Source organism: Anas acuta, chromosome 3 (assembly GCF_963932015.1).
Source record: "Anas acuta chromosome 3, bAnaAcu1.1, whole genome shotgun sequence".
Taxonomy (NCBI): domain Eukaryota; kingdom Metazoa; phylum Chordata; class Aves; order Anseriformes; family Anatidae; genus Anas; species Anas acuta.
Genome location: NC_088981.1, coordinates 48,227,934 through 48,240,196, shown reverse-complemented (window position 1 = coordinate 48,240,196; position 12,263 = coordinate 48,227,934). Strand labels below are relative to the sequence as shown.

Here is a 12,263-nt window from a genome sequence, read left to right as displayed (position 1 = left end):
GCAGGGATAGCTGAGAGAGAACAAAAGTTTGTGATTGACAGCTGTCTGACAACAGGAGGATACTTTTTTTTTTTTTTTGTTAAGCAGGCCTTTACACCCATCTCTGGAGAAGCCCTTGCACATTCCATCATGTAAACTAGCCTTTGTTGAACTTGGGCTGTCTTGGCTTGTGACCAAAATGCTCGGTTATTCAAAGTCATTGTCAAGAGTCCTGACAAATGTACTCTGTGATCGTGGCATATTTATCTGAACAGGAAGGTAGTGCAGCCTCTCTGCGGATCTCCAGAGTGACCGGGTGAAGTGGAAAAGGACAAGGGAAGCCACTTACTGACTATAAAAATGCGTGCGCAGGAATCCCTTTTCCTCTGGCTGTCCTTCCTTCCGTTGGTCACGGAGAAGCTGTGATGCTTTTTGTTCCCTCACAAGAGTAGGATTAAAGCCAATGGGATATAGGTGCACGCTATCCATGGGCACACAGATGCCCAGCACCTGATCTTCTCTGGCAGGCAAAAAGGGACAGCGTGCAGCTGCCCTGGCATGCCTCGTGCAGCAGGGAGGGAGCCCTTGTCACTGCCAGCAGCAGGGATGAGCTCCCCTGGAGCTTTGGTACCTAAACCCTTCAGCCTCCCACCCTCTGCACCAGGGTGGCAGGAGGAAAAGCTACAGGTGTAGGAGTGAGTGCTGGCTGGGGGGTAGAAGATGTCTTCCTCCCCTGCTGTAAATTCGGTCTACACTTGCCCGAAGTGACAGGAATACAGCCTGTCTCCGTAGTGGTCACTACTGCTCCCCCCGTGTGTTCCTCATCGCTTCTGTTTTGCTTTTCCCTTCACGCTTTGTTTTTTCTATCTTGTTTGGGCTTTCCCTTTTCTCCCCGTGTCCCCATTTTTTCTCTGCTGTTTCAGCTGCTGTCCTAGTGATGAGTACAGATCCCCCTGGTTGTTGTACTCTACAGTTCCTAGAACTACATTTATTTATATTTGTTCTTGGAACCAAGACGGTAAAAATAGCCTAAAGGCCATGGAAATAGTGAGGGAGGGGAGTATAGTGCATTGTACACTGCTTTCATGGATTGCCAAAAGGTGGAAACCCTGTTGTTTGGAGCTGACCTTTCCCATGTCTCACAGTTAGCCTGCAGATAGCTAAGCTGATCCTGGAGGCCTGGGAAAGGACATACTCCAGTGAATAGATTTGCACCTCTTGGAAAGAAAAATGAAATCTTGAAGGGAAAGGATGGGGAGATAAAAAGGAGATGAAAATTTTGCATTTCAGCATGGCATAAAAGTGCTTTCTGTACAGGACAGCCAGACCCATGGGATGCAGCTAGTTCTTGGAGGTGAAGTGAGTGGACAAGAACAAAAAAAGGCCCTGCCATCTTCTGCTTTGAACCAAGCTTTGCCATTAAGATCTTCTCAACATGCCTTGAGCTACTACTGCCCAGTTAGTTGTGGTGGTCTCTGCTGTGGGGTCACCAGAGAGTGGAGGTTCAGACAACCCTGAAATGCAGGGTTGTGGTCAAGTAAAGAGGCAGCCACTCCTCCTGTCATGGAGGGCTGGAGAAAGGATGGTGTAGGCAGTCTCCTGGCCCTAAGATGATGTGACACAGACTAGTTTGCACCCCTGCTGCTTAGGACTGTCTAGCCTGTAGTAAACTTGTCTGGGAGATAAAATTTTGGTGCAAAACAAAGCAGCAGTCACATAAGCAGTCGCATAACATGAATGGTGGTAGATGACTGTCAGTCTCGCTCCCAGGCCTTCTTTCGTATATCAAGAGGCATATGTCCATAGGACATCAAAACTTAGGTTGTGCTTTGCTGTGTAATTTTATCATGGAAATAATGCTATAATCTAGGGTGGTGTCTGCAAATTGATTGATGTCACTGCCTCACTGCTTATGTTGTCCAAAACAAGAACACTGAAGTTTTTAAGTGTTTCTCTGAAGTACTGGTAACAATTATACAGGGTGTTGCACTAAAACTGGAACTTTCCAGGGTTTGTTTGATTGGGGTAGCTCTCCAGGCTAGTATAAACAGTAGTCTAGTGCCACGAGTAGATGGGGAATATATGTGTCTCCTCCTTTAGACCACACAGTTTTCATTCTGTTTTTGAAATAGTTGTGACATTTAGGGTTTTAAGACAGCTCTAAAGATGTTTATGTTTGTAATCTAGTTGTTCTTCTATATCTCTTTCTCCTCTGCTCCCCTTTCATGGCTCCTTCTGCCTCTACTCTTTCCCTGGCTTGCTGCCTTTCCACTCTTCCCCTTCCCACTTTCTGTTCACTTCTCTTCATCTATTTTTACTGCTTCTGTCTTCTTCACCAGTCAAGGTTTTCCTTAGCTATTTCTTCCCTTGCTTATCTCCCAGTATCAAAGAGAATATTTTTTTACTGTACGCGTAGGATAAAATGCTTAGAAATATGGTTTGACCTCAAGATCCATCCTCAAAAACATTTTTTTTCAAGAGGCTACAGTTGCAGGCTTTGTATACAAACCATCATCTTTCCGTTCTCGGATGTGTTCATCTCTTGCAGCACGCAAAGTTCAAGTTCCAGGAAAGCCTCAGCAAAAATGGGAATTGCTTGCTACAGAGTAACAGTAATACATAATCTCATGCACCTCTCACTGGGATATTTAAATTTCTTTCACAAACCAGAGTCTTGCAGCCCATTGATATGGTGGCAAATACTGATAAGCTGTTTTTGGAGCAAGAAATGAAAACACTAGCATGAACTTAACTACGAACTTAAGGTCACTTTGAAACCGTCTATACCAGACAATTGAACTGACTTTGCTGAATGAACCTTCACATCTACCAGGAGAAATTACAGTGGGGAATGTTATGAACATTCCCAGATTTACACTGCTGTGACATTAGTGCTGATTTCTCTCAGCTGCTATGTTTTCTGGCAGGCTGTGGTGCACATGCTATGCATAACTGGAGCATAATGGGTGAGATCCATGAAATTTCGAGATCCAGCTACTAGACCATATGTACTCTGGGGAAAGAAAGAAGCTCCAGAAGCAATGCTTGAACATTGGACCAAATTCTCCCTCGACTGTGTCTGGTCTAGCTCCACTGGTTAACTGGAAACTGATGGTTTCTTAAATAGGTAAAAAGCTGAGCGTGGCTGTGCTGTTACACGGCTGACAGGGGACCAGCCGTCGTGGTTCAGAACTGAGCCCATGCCTGAGAGGGTTAAAAGCCACATTTCTTGTTGGGAAAGGCTTGAGGAGCCATGGATGTTTGATACACCCTCAAGCGGAGCTGTGAGGGTAGTGCACAGGCTGCGCTGATGCCTGCATCAGGCTCTGTCCCCATTTGTTTGTCTTTGTGGAGGTCCCTGCAGAGACGACCTCCTTCTTGGCCACTGTGAGCTGTCAGGATAAGCCACCTCACCTTTGACATCCCAGCATGATCAGCCCTCATTAAGTCCAGCTGGGATAAAATAGCTCCTCCTTTTCAAAACCAGCCATCAGACTGTGCCCCTTTTCGTTAGACACAGACCTGGACCCAAAGGTGACATGTTCATCACCCCTAAGTTCAATTACTGCAAAACAGCATAACCAGGAGCCAAAAGAAATTCCCTTGAAAGCATCTTCTGATGCAAGCACAGCAGCTTGTCTCCCTGCAACACACGTCTTTGCAGGCTTACACCACAGCACTGGTCTTCATGGCAGTTACAAAATCCATGTCAGATAGCCTGTACAGTGATCAGAGCCTTCCTTAGACAGGATCTGACTGTTCTGGAAATTTGAGTTCTACCCAAAGCCATAGACATCCATGGTCAAAGCTACAGGGAACAAGAAACAAGGGTTTTCTGGAGACATTCTTCATCAGTGCTGGCCCTGTGTTCCTTCCTGTAAGGGAAGAGAAGGGCTGTGGACCTTAAAATCCTGAGCAAAGTGCAAAATACCTACGGTTGCCACTGATCTCACTCAGGGCAACAAGACGTGCCCATGAGCACACAGAATGAACCCCAGCCTTGGCTCTCCCTTCCCTTCTCCCCTCACTCAAAAGAACAGCAGAACAGAAAAGCACAAGACTAGTTTTCCATTCACTCTGAGGGACAGAAGGGAAAACTCATAATTGATCTTTTAAATATTTGGGAGACTTTGTGAAAATAAAATGAACAAGGTCATATAGAAATCTTTTATTAATAGGTGGAGCCAAATTGAAAAAAAAAAGCCACCAAAAAACTGTATTTTGGACGGAATAGTTTGTGAGCCTCGCTTTAATTCCATTGTACAAAGGAAAGACTTGTGAATTAAATCTGTGCGGGAGGTGAGAGGTGAAGCAGAGCTCTGGCAAAGTAAATAAACAGTCGCCGCAGTACTCACTTCTCCTTGCCGAAGGGAAGGTTTTATGGCTCACGTTGAGACAACTTTCCTTCTGCCCCTGCTGCCCCGCAGAGCAGCTGCATCCCTCACCGCTGCTTTCAGCAGCAGCCCCTGGCCTCCTTCCCACCCAGCTCTCTGCTTTGCCCTTGTGCCCATGTACTTACCGCAGCCGGGGTGGCAGCGGGCATTAGTGCCTCACCCACCCCTAAGGAGTTAACAGGTTTTATTACACGATCCGTTTAACATTCTGGATAAAAAGGAAACGCACGCCCCTCCTCTCCTTCAATATGCTCGTGCGCTTTAAATCGCGCTGCTCGCGGGCTGCCTGTGAGCCCCACGCCGCGAGCGGCCGGCTGGGCGTGCTCGGGGACGTGGGCGCACCCGTGGGTGCTGCCTCGCCCCGCCACGGCCCCGCTCGTGGTGCCGGGGCTGTGCACATGAGCACCGAGGACACACACACGGGCGTGGGGAGCCAGTGCTAGCTGCCACCGTCAGGCGTGGGAGAGAGCCCTGCCACCCCTCTGGGCACGTCGAGCCGCCTCGCACCATGCCATCGTTTGACGAGGTGTTGAAGGAAGCCGGGGAATTCGGCCGGTTTCAGAAAAGGGTCTTTTTCCTTCTTTGCCAGACCGGCGTCACTTTTTCCTTCCTGTTCGCCAGCGTGGTTTTCCTGGGGCAGGCGCCGGGCAGCTACTGGTGCAGGATCCCCGGGGGAGCCGAATTAAGTGAAAGATGCAACTGGTCACTCCAAGAGGAGCAGAACTTCACCCTGCTGTCCCTGCGCCTGGTGAACGGCTCAGCCAGCGGGAACTGTGAGCGGCTGGACATCTCCTGGGATGCCTCCACCAGCTGTGCCAGCCCCCTCGCCCACAGCCCCAATGTCAGTGTGGGCAGCCCACGGCTCGCAGCCTGCCAGGGCAGCTGGGTGTACCACCAGCCCCACTCGTCCATCATCAGCGAGGTAAGGAGAAGCCCTGTCCTCCTGTCAGCACCTCCGTCCCAGGGCAGGATAGAGGCAGGGGAACGGGGCTGCTGCTGCAGGGTGTGGGGAAGGGTCGCTGCTTCGGGTGCTGCTGCTTTTTCCTAGCGGGTGTGCTCTGGTCCAAGCCGTAGACAGACGGGGAGAATGAGTAAGATCAAGTGTCAGTGTCAGGCTTCTAGGGAAAGGTGAGCTGAGCCGCATGGTGCCTCTCTCAGTGGCTCTGCCAGCCAAACGCCCCACGCAGAGATCACCCTGTCACTGGGGGGACGTCAGGTTAAAACAGAGAGTGATGCCCTTGCAGCTGAGGCTAATAATGAAAACCGGTGGCTGGCTGCCCTTCTGAGGTCTGACAGGAGCCAGTGGAGATGGGTGTGCTTTCTGAAGAAGAAAAGCACACACTTGTGCCCCAAGCCATCGCTCTGCTTATCCTGAAATGTCTCACCCGGAGTACTGCAGGCTGCCTGTTACCACTGGTGGTAGGCGCTGGCAGACGTGGTGGCTTTTTATAAGGCACCGAAGGGCCACTAAGATGCTGACCTAAGAGGTAACCAGTGCAGGCTGCAATCAGGCGGTGGCTGTGCTGTGCTGTGGCTCCAGGGCATGGGCTGCTCACCAGCAGCGCGTGCTTTAAGGTCATCCTGACAGTAACTGTGTCACCGGTGTGGTGCTGAAAAAACAGAAGTGTGTTTCGAAGGGCTGGGTCGGAAACAATCCAGGTGCTCTGCAAAATGTGTTAGTACAGCCATGGGCTCTGGCTCCTGCCTGTCTCACGAGCCTCCCACATTAGCTTTTAACTCAGTGCTTGCACCAGAGCCATGCCCTCCAAGACACACAGCAGGGCACAGCAGATGAAGCCCTGAGCAAACACTAAGCCGAAAGCGGTGCCTGTCCCCAGGACATCCAGCCAGGACAGCCCTGCTGGCATCTTGCAGGGTCTTCAGAGCAGGAACTCCGTGCCCTAAGCACTGCACCTGATCTGGGCAGCTTTAAGCAGACTCTGTGCATAAATAAGAACAACTGGCTGGCCCTGGAGCAAAGTGCTTGCACTAGTTTTTGTGTGCCACTGCTGAAATCTGTGCTGCAATGAGGGCTGTAAGAGACTCGTGGGGAGCCTGTGTCAAACTTTGGCCCCTGGGAGGGCAAATGCTGGTGGGGATGTGGTGAGGAGGTTGTGCTGCTGCCTGCCAGAGACTCTGATGGGGGACAGGAGAGTTTTAGGTCCCTGGTGTCTTTTACCTGGGTGAGCTGCACTAGACATTCCTGTCACAGCTTAAAAAACAAAAAATAAGGAGATTCCTTTACTTCTTTTTTTTTTTTTTTTCCCTTTCTTTCCAGTTTTTCTTTCAACTTTTTTTTTCCCTTTCAGCCTTGCTGAAAGCAAGTTGCACCCAAAGGGTTGTGCTCACTGTATTTATGGCAGCTGTTGGTGCATCTAACAGTCTCTGTAATTTCCCAGCAGCACTGAGCCTCTGGGTATGGCTTAAAGAAAATGAAACCAGTGCTTGTGTTGCTGTAATGAATGGGAGTGAAAGTTGAGTGTTCACTGGCTTTTGTCCAGCTGCACCTCTCTCTCCTTGTCCCAGGAGACGCTCCAGGGCCATGTGGAGGGGAGGAGAGATGTGGGGATGCTCAGGGAAGTGCTCCCCACCTCTGCTCCCAAAGGGACACGTTGGCAAAGCCAGAAAGGACTGGACTGTGAGGCTGGGACTGCCTGTCCCCTGCACCCGGGCAGCAGGTCCCCCATAAGTGTCACCACTGCTCCTGGAGGGGCTCCGGCTGACAGGGGTGGCAGGGACATCTCGTCCTGTGGCACTTGGGTTCATTTACAGTTGCGCAACATTTGCCAGACAAATTCCATTCCATGAGGCTCAGTTCTTTTATGTAAAAAGGAAACTTGTGGCATGCACATCCCAGTTCAGTTGCTTTGAAATCAGCTATTAAAAGTAACTCGATATCTAATAACGCGTTATTAACGCAGATCTGCGCTCTGCTTAATCAGATCACCAAACTTCTCTTTTCCTATGTGTCTGCTTGCAAGTGCATCACTTTGTCCATGTGTGTGCAGAAATGTTTCTGTTTCTTTCAACTATCTCAAGGTTTCTGGCACTTTGTGTCTGTCGGAATTAACAGTCCAAGTGACCAAGGAGAGAAAATTAGAGGGAAGGATGAGTTACATGAAGAGCACATGTTCAGGGAGAGAGAAAAAAAAAAAAAAAAAAGGAGAGAAAAAAGAAGAGGGGATACCAAAGGAGATCTTCCAGGCTTCTGGCCAGCACAGCTCTGGTGTGGATTTGCAGCATGGCAAGGGAGGCAGAGGGCAATTGCAGGCATGTGAAACCTTTGCTGGAAGAAGATGTCACTTTTCACATGTCACGGCCTAAGCACAAGCTATTGCAGTCCTGAGCTCCCCAAAGAAGCTAGATCTTATGGCTGCAGGGACTGACTTATAAGGAGATGTGAAATGAATGATATTGCAGTACCTGATGTCACTGCTCTGATTTCTGTGTAACTAGAGGATGCTGCTCACTAGCAGCTATCTCATCTTAGACGGCTATCTGCTCAGCAGGTGCTTACAATACCATCAGCAGAAGGAAGCAGAGGAAAAAGGGGGAACACAGGGTGATTAAAAAGCCCCTGCTGCTTTGTGAGCAGTACCTGAGACACCTGTGGCTGTGGGAGCCCCGAGTCCTAGTGCTGGGGTACAGTGGGGTGCTGGGAGCGTGCCAAGGCTTTCCTTCTTCCTCGTGTGAGAAGAGTAAAATCTATTAAGAAGTTATTATAAGATCGGTGCTTGGCAAAGCCAGTTAGCTAAGTCTAGTGACAGGAGAGAGAGTGATCCTAAGGGGTCCCTCTTAAAATCCTCTGATGTCATATGGGCCCTGAGAGAAAGTCCTTCTGCACCCAGATCAGGGTGGGAGTCACCTGCTGGCACTGCAGTGCCTGAAGTAGAGTTGAGCAAACTGGAAATTGGATGGTTTAGCGGTTTTGAGACATGAGCAAAGGCTACGCTATGTGTGAAACTTGGCAGAGATCCCTTCAATGTGGTGCTGTCGCTGATGGTGGGTCTGAGCAGAAGACTGAGCCTAGTCGGCCCTCTGCTCCCATTTAACATGGCGGGGTCAGGTGCCGCTCCCCATGAAGACAGGAGATGTCACTGCATGTATCAGTGTCCTGGTTTTGGCTGGGATAGAGTTAATTTTCTTTGTAGAGGCTGGTATGATGCAACGTTTTGGGGTTTTGATGAAAATAGCAGTGATAACACCCTGACGTTTCAGTTGTTGCAGAGCCGTGCTCACACAGAGCCCAGGACTCTGCTCCTGGCACTGCCCGGCCAGCGAGGAGGCTGGGGGTGCACCAGGGACTGGGGGGACACAGCCAGGACAGCCTGGGCTGGCCAGAGGGGTGTCCCATGTTATGAAGCACCGTGCTCAGCTGGGGCAAAGGAGGAGGAAGGGGGAACACTGGGAGTATGGTGTTTGTCCCCCTGAGGAGCCGCTCAGCGTGCTGAGCCCTGCTGGCCTGGGAGCAGCCAAACCCCTGCCTGCTGATGGGAAGCAGCAAGGGGATCCCTTGCTTGGTTTGCTTGTGTGCCCAGATATTGTTTCACCTGGTGAACTGCCCTCCTCTCAACCCATGAATTATTGCACTTTCACCATTCCAATTCTCTCTGCCATCCCTGCTGGGAACAGTGAGCGAGCAGCCCAGCTCCCCCTCCCCTCAACCCTGTAACACCTGAAGGGTCCTTCCTGCCACCCCCGGCCAGGTGAGCCTTGCGGAGGTTGCTGAGGAGCATCCCTACTGCCTTTGAGAAGGTCTACTACCTTTGTGGGCTGCCATACTGTTTGGCATTCAGTGCAGCTCGTTTGACCAAAACCAGCTTATCACTACAAGACTTGCAGTGAAAGGCCGCATGTACACAGGACACACAGGAGTCAATAAGCCTAATTCCCCCAGGAAACTGTGCTGAGTCATTGACCTTTAGTACTGCCGGGCTTTGGCACTGTGCACCTTAGTCCTAGCAGGGAATATCGAGCACTCTGTGAAAGGTAAGAGTCTGGGAAGTGGTAGATATTTTACTCAGGCACTTTTTGGCGATGATGACTCCTGCAGGCATGTGCATGAATTACAGTCACACCTGCAGGCTGGATCCTCTGGCGGGGCGGGTGATAAGATGAGGAAAGTCTATGTGCTCATCAGCAGCTCCAGCACAGCTGGCATAGTTGGGGCTTATTAGCAGCTCGGCTGGCAGGAGCTCAGCAGAAGGGACTGATTACAACGTGCCCTGTCTGCAGCAAGTCTCCATGCTGCAGATGATGTCATTTGGAGACCTGGCAATGACTTATTGCCGAAGTGTGAGGTCTGAGGTGGGCAAATGATCGTCCAAACATATCCTGTTGCACCTGCTGTGAATAAATCTTCTCACTTCTCTGCTTGCCAGCTGTCTCAGAAAATGATGGTCAGCCAACATTTGCAGAGGAACCTGCAAGCAGAGCAGTAATGATCGTCTCTGAGTTCTTGCAGTCCCTCAGAGCAGGGGATACTGTGGCAATGCTGCTCAGGGTGGATAAAGCACAGCTGGTCCTTTTGCTCTCCTCCTCTGACACAATAAAGACCACAATTCACCCTCCATGCGCTGATCTGGTATGATAATTGTCATTGGCAGAGCAGGACCCTGTCTTATTTCTACTGTCATGGAGGGATTACTATTAAGCAGTGAAGGGAAGGGGAAAAGGGCAGACAGATGAGCAGAGAGAGAAGGAATTGCTAAATTCCTTATGAAACTCTAAGCTTCCCTGTATGAGAGGGGCTGGAGCAGTTCCCTGCATGGGCTATGTCATGGGGTCATGTTTCTGTCACTGCAGTTGAGCCAGCTGAGACTGCCTGAGGGTTTGAACCTTGAGATTTCTCATTGTGTTTTGGAGAGCTGCTGTTTGTTTAGGAGATGATATATTTCTCCACCTCCACTTGCTTTGGCCATGGGTAGAGAAAAGGGAACGACACAGAAAGCTTTATGTCCTAGGAGGCTCAATGATAACAAAAGATAACAATTTGACTGCCCAGAGGATGGAAGAGGTGGGAGAAAAGTTGCTCAGCAACAAATGAACTACTGCGTGCATCTCCCAAGTTTTCCTTTAACAATGAACCCTGTCCTAAAATCTTTGTCACTTGGAGTGGGAAGATAAACTAGCCTCTGTTTGGCCACTTGTATGGATGCCACTCAACAGGTGTGGGTTTTCCCCATGCTGTTGGAATTGGACTGATGGACCCCGTAGATCTATTTATTGAATAAAGAGTTTTACCCATCATTTTGAAATTTAATTGTGACAGACAATAAAAGCTCTTCCAAACTCCTACTCAAAGGTGCAATGTTTGAGGAGCTTTTAATAACATGTTGTCATTTAAGGCAATGAATTTCTGCAGGCAGAGGTGTGTTGAAGTATTCTGGGACTATCTCAGTGCATAAGTCCTCTCAAGGATAAGGAATTGCAAATCTGATGTTAGTCTTTACGTCAAAGTGAAATGGAAAATGTTTGCTTCCTGCTAGAACTATGGGGAAATGAGAGGTTGCTACAGCTGCTATGTTTCCCGGTCACGTATGAGCGTTTCTTCTGTTTCATCCTAACCACTTTCCACTCCTTTTATAAATACTGCTCCACTAATGAAATAGAGAGGCCCAGTGCAAAACCTCTTCCTTCTCACAGAGAGGTCTGGTTCAGGTGGCTTTCTGCTGCTTTGGAGATCAGCAAAGTGCACCAGTGTTACTCCTTCCAGTCACACTGCAGGGCAGTGTGCCCTGGGATTTCATGTTACTGCTCAAGCCTCCAGAGCACTGGGTGCTGAGACAAGCTGTGGGCAGTGCTGAGCTGGGTGAGAGCACTTGTGCAGTGAGGCACCTAGCTGAGAGCAGGACAGTGCTGAAGAAGGAGACATGCCCTTTGCTGGGCTGGCCGGCTGAGCTAGCTCACCTCTTGACAATTGCCATGAGGAGATGGCAAGGCTTCTACAGGATCTAGATGTAGCCAGTGCTGTACGTGCCAACAAGTAGGCTTCAAAGCAGGGGAAAATAACCTAAAGCCTTTGCCTTTGCCTTCCCACTGCAGTAAATATTTTTGCAATTAAATTTCAAGTCTATGGAGCTAAGGGGACTGAATGCAGTATATGGTGATGTTCCCTTTCTGCTGTGTTGTCCTGAGTGAGCTTGAATAAGGTGGTACAGGTTAGTGTGTCATCACTAATCCCTTCAGAAAGATCAAATAGCTTCCTAGAAGTTTCCTGTATTTTCTTATTTCCCAGAATATTCAAAAAATTGACTATGTTGCTAGACAAGGGCTGGTTTCAGCTGTTGCCTAAGTCATCTGAGACTAATGTTGAGATGAAAGAGTGTTCTCCAGTAAGCACATTTTTCCCTGTATATTTCTGGCACGTGTTCTCCAACCCTCTTTCATGACTGCTTATTCACTGCCTGTTTATAGTGAAGAGGGATCAAATTATTTAAAGACTAAAAATATACCTTGAAAAAGGATCAAAAGTACATGCTTCCAACGCAGCTTTTAGGTGTTAGAAGTTTTGGGCTTGAAATTAACAACAGACTTTAAGTGCTTCACACTGTTTTTATTTGTTGATTTTGATGTTCATGTAAACATCATCTCATTTTGACATTACTTAAGTGGTTCTGTTATTACATGAGTTTTTAATTTTGTTCTCACACTCATTTATGGGTGTTTCTGGCAAGGCAGTAATGCTCTTAATGCTCTTAATTGGCTCCCTGCTTTCTCTTTGACTGTTTTGACTTATGAGGGGGAATCTTCTCTCATGACCATCTTCTGTAGGAGCAATCAGAAGTGTCAGAGGACTTTTTGCTCTCTGATTCAGGCAAGTCTGTGAGGGTTCTAACATCTAGTCCTGTATGCAGCCCTCTTTGCTAATCTCACAGCCTGATATTTCTC

General features: G+C 48.8%; 1 protein-coding gene across 2 annotated transcripts in view; it reads left to right on the top strand.

Moving 5' to 3' along the window:
* Positions 1-4,610: 4,610 nt before the first annotated feature.
* SLC22A3 (solute carrier family 22 member 3) overlaps positions 4,611-12,263 on the top strand; it is a 31,470-nt gene continuing 23,817 nt past the window's right edge. The window contains exon 1 of one of the 2 annotated variants that reach the window (XM_068676978.1): positions 4,611-5,295. In XM_068676978.1, the coding sequence (XP_068533079.1) occupies positions 4,882-5,295 (414 nt within the window). In that variant the 5' untranslated portion in view covers positions 4,611-4,881. Of the gene's footprint in view, positions 5,296-9,798; positions 9,958-12,263 lie in introns of those variants that run through there. The other variant, XM_068676979.1, reaches the window with a different exon arrangement.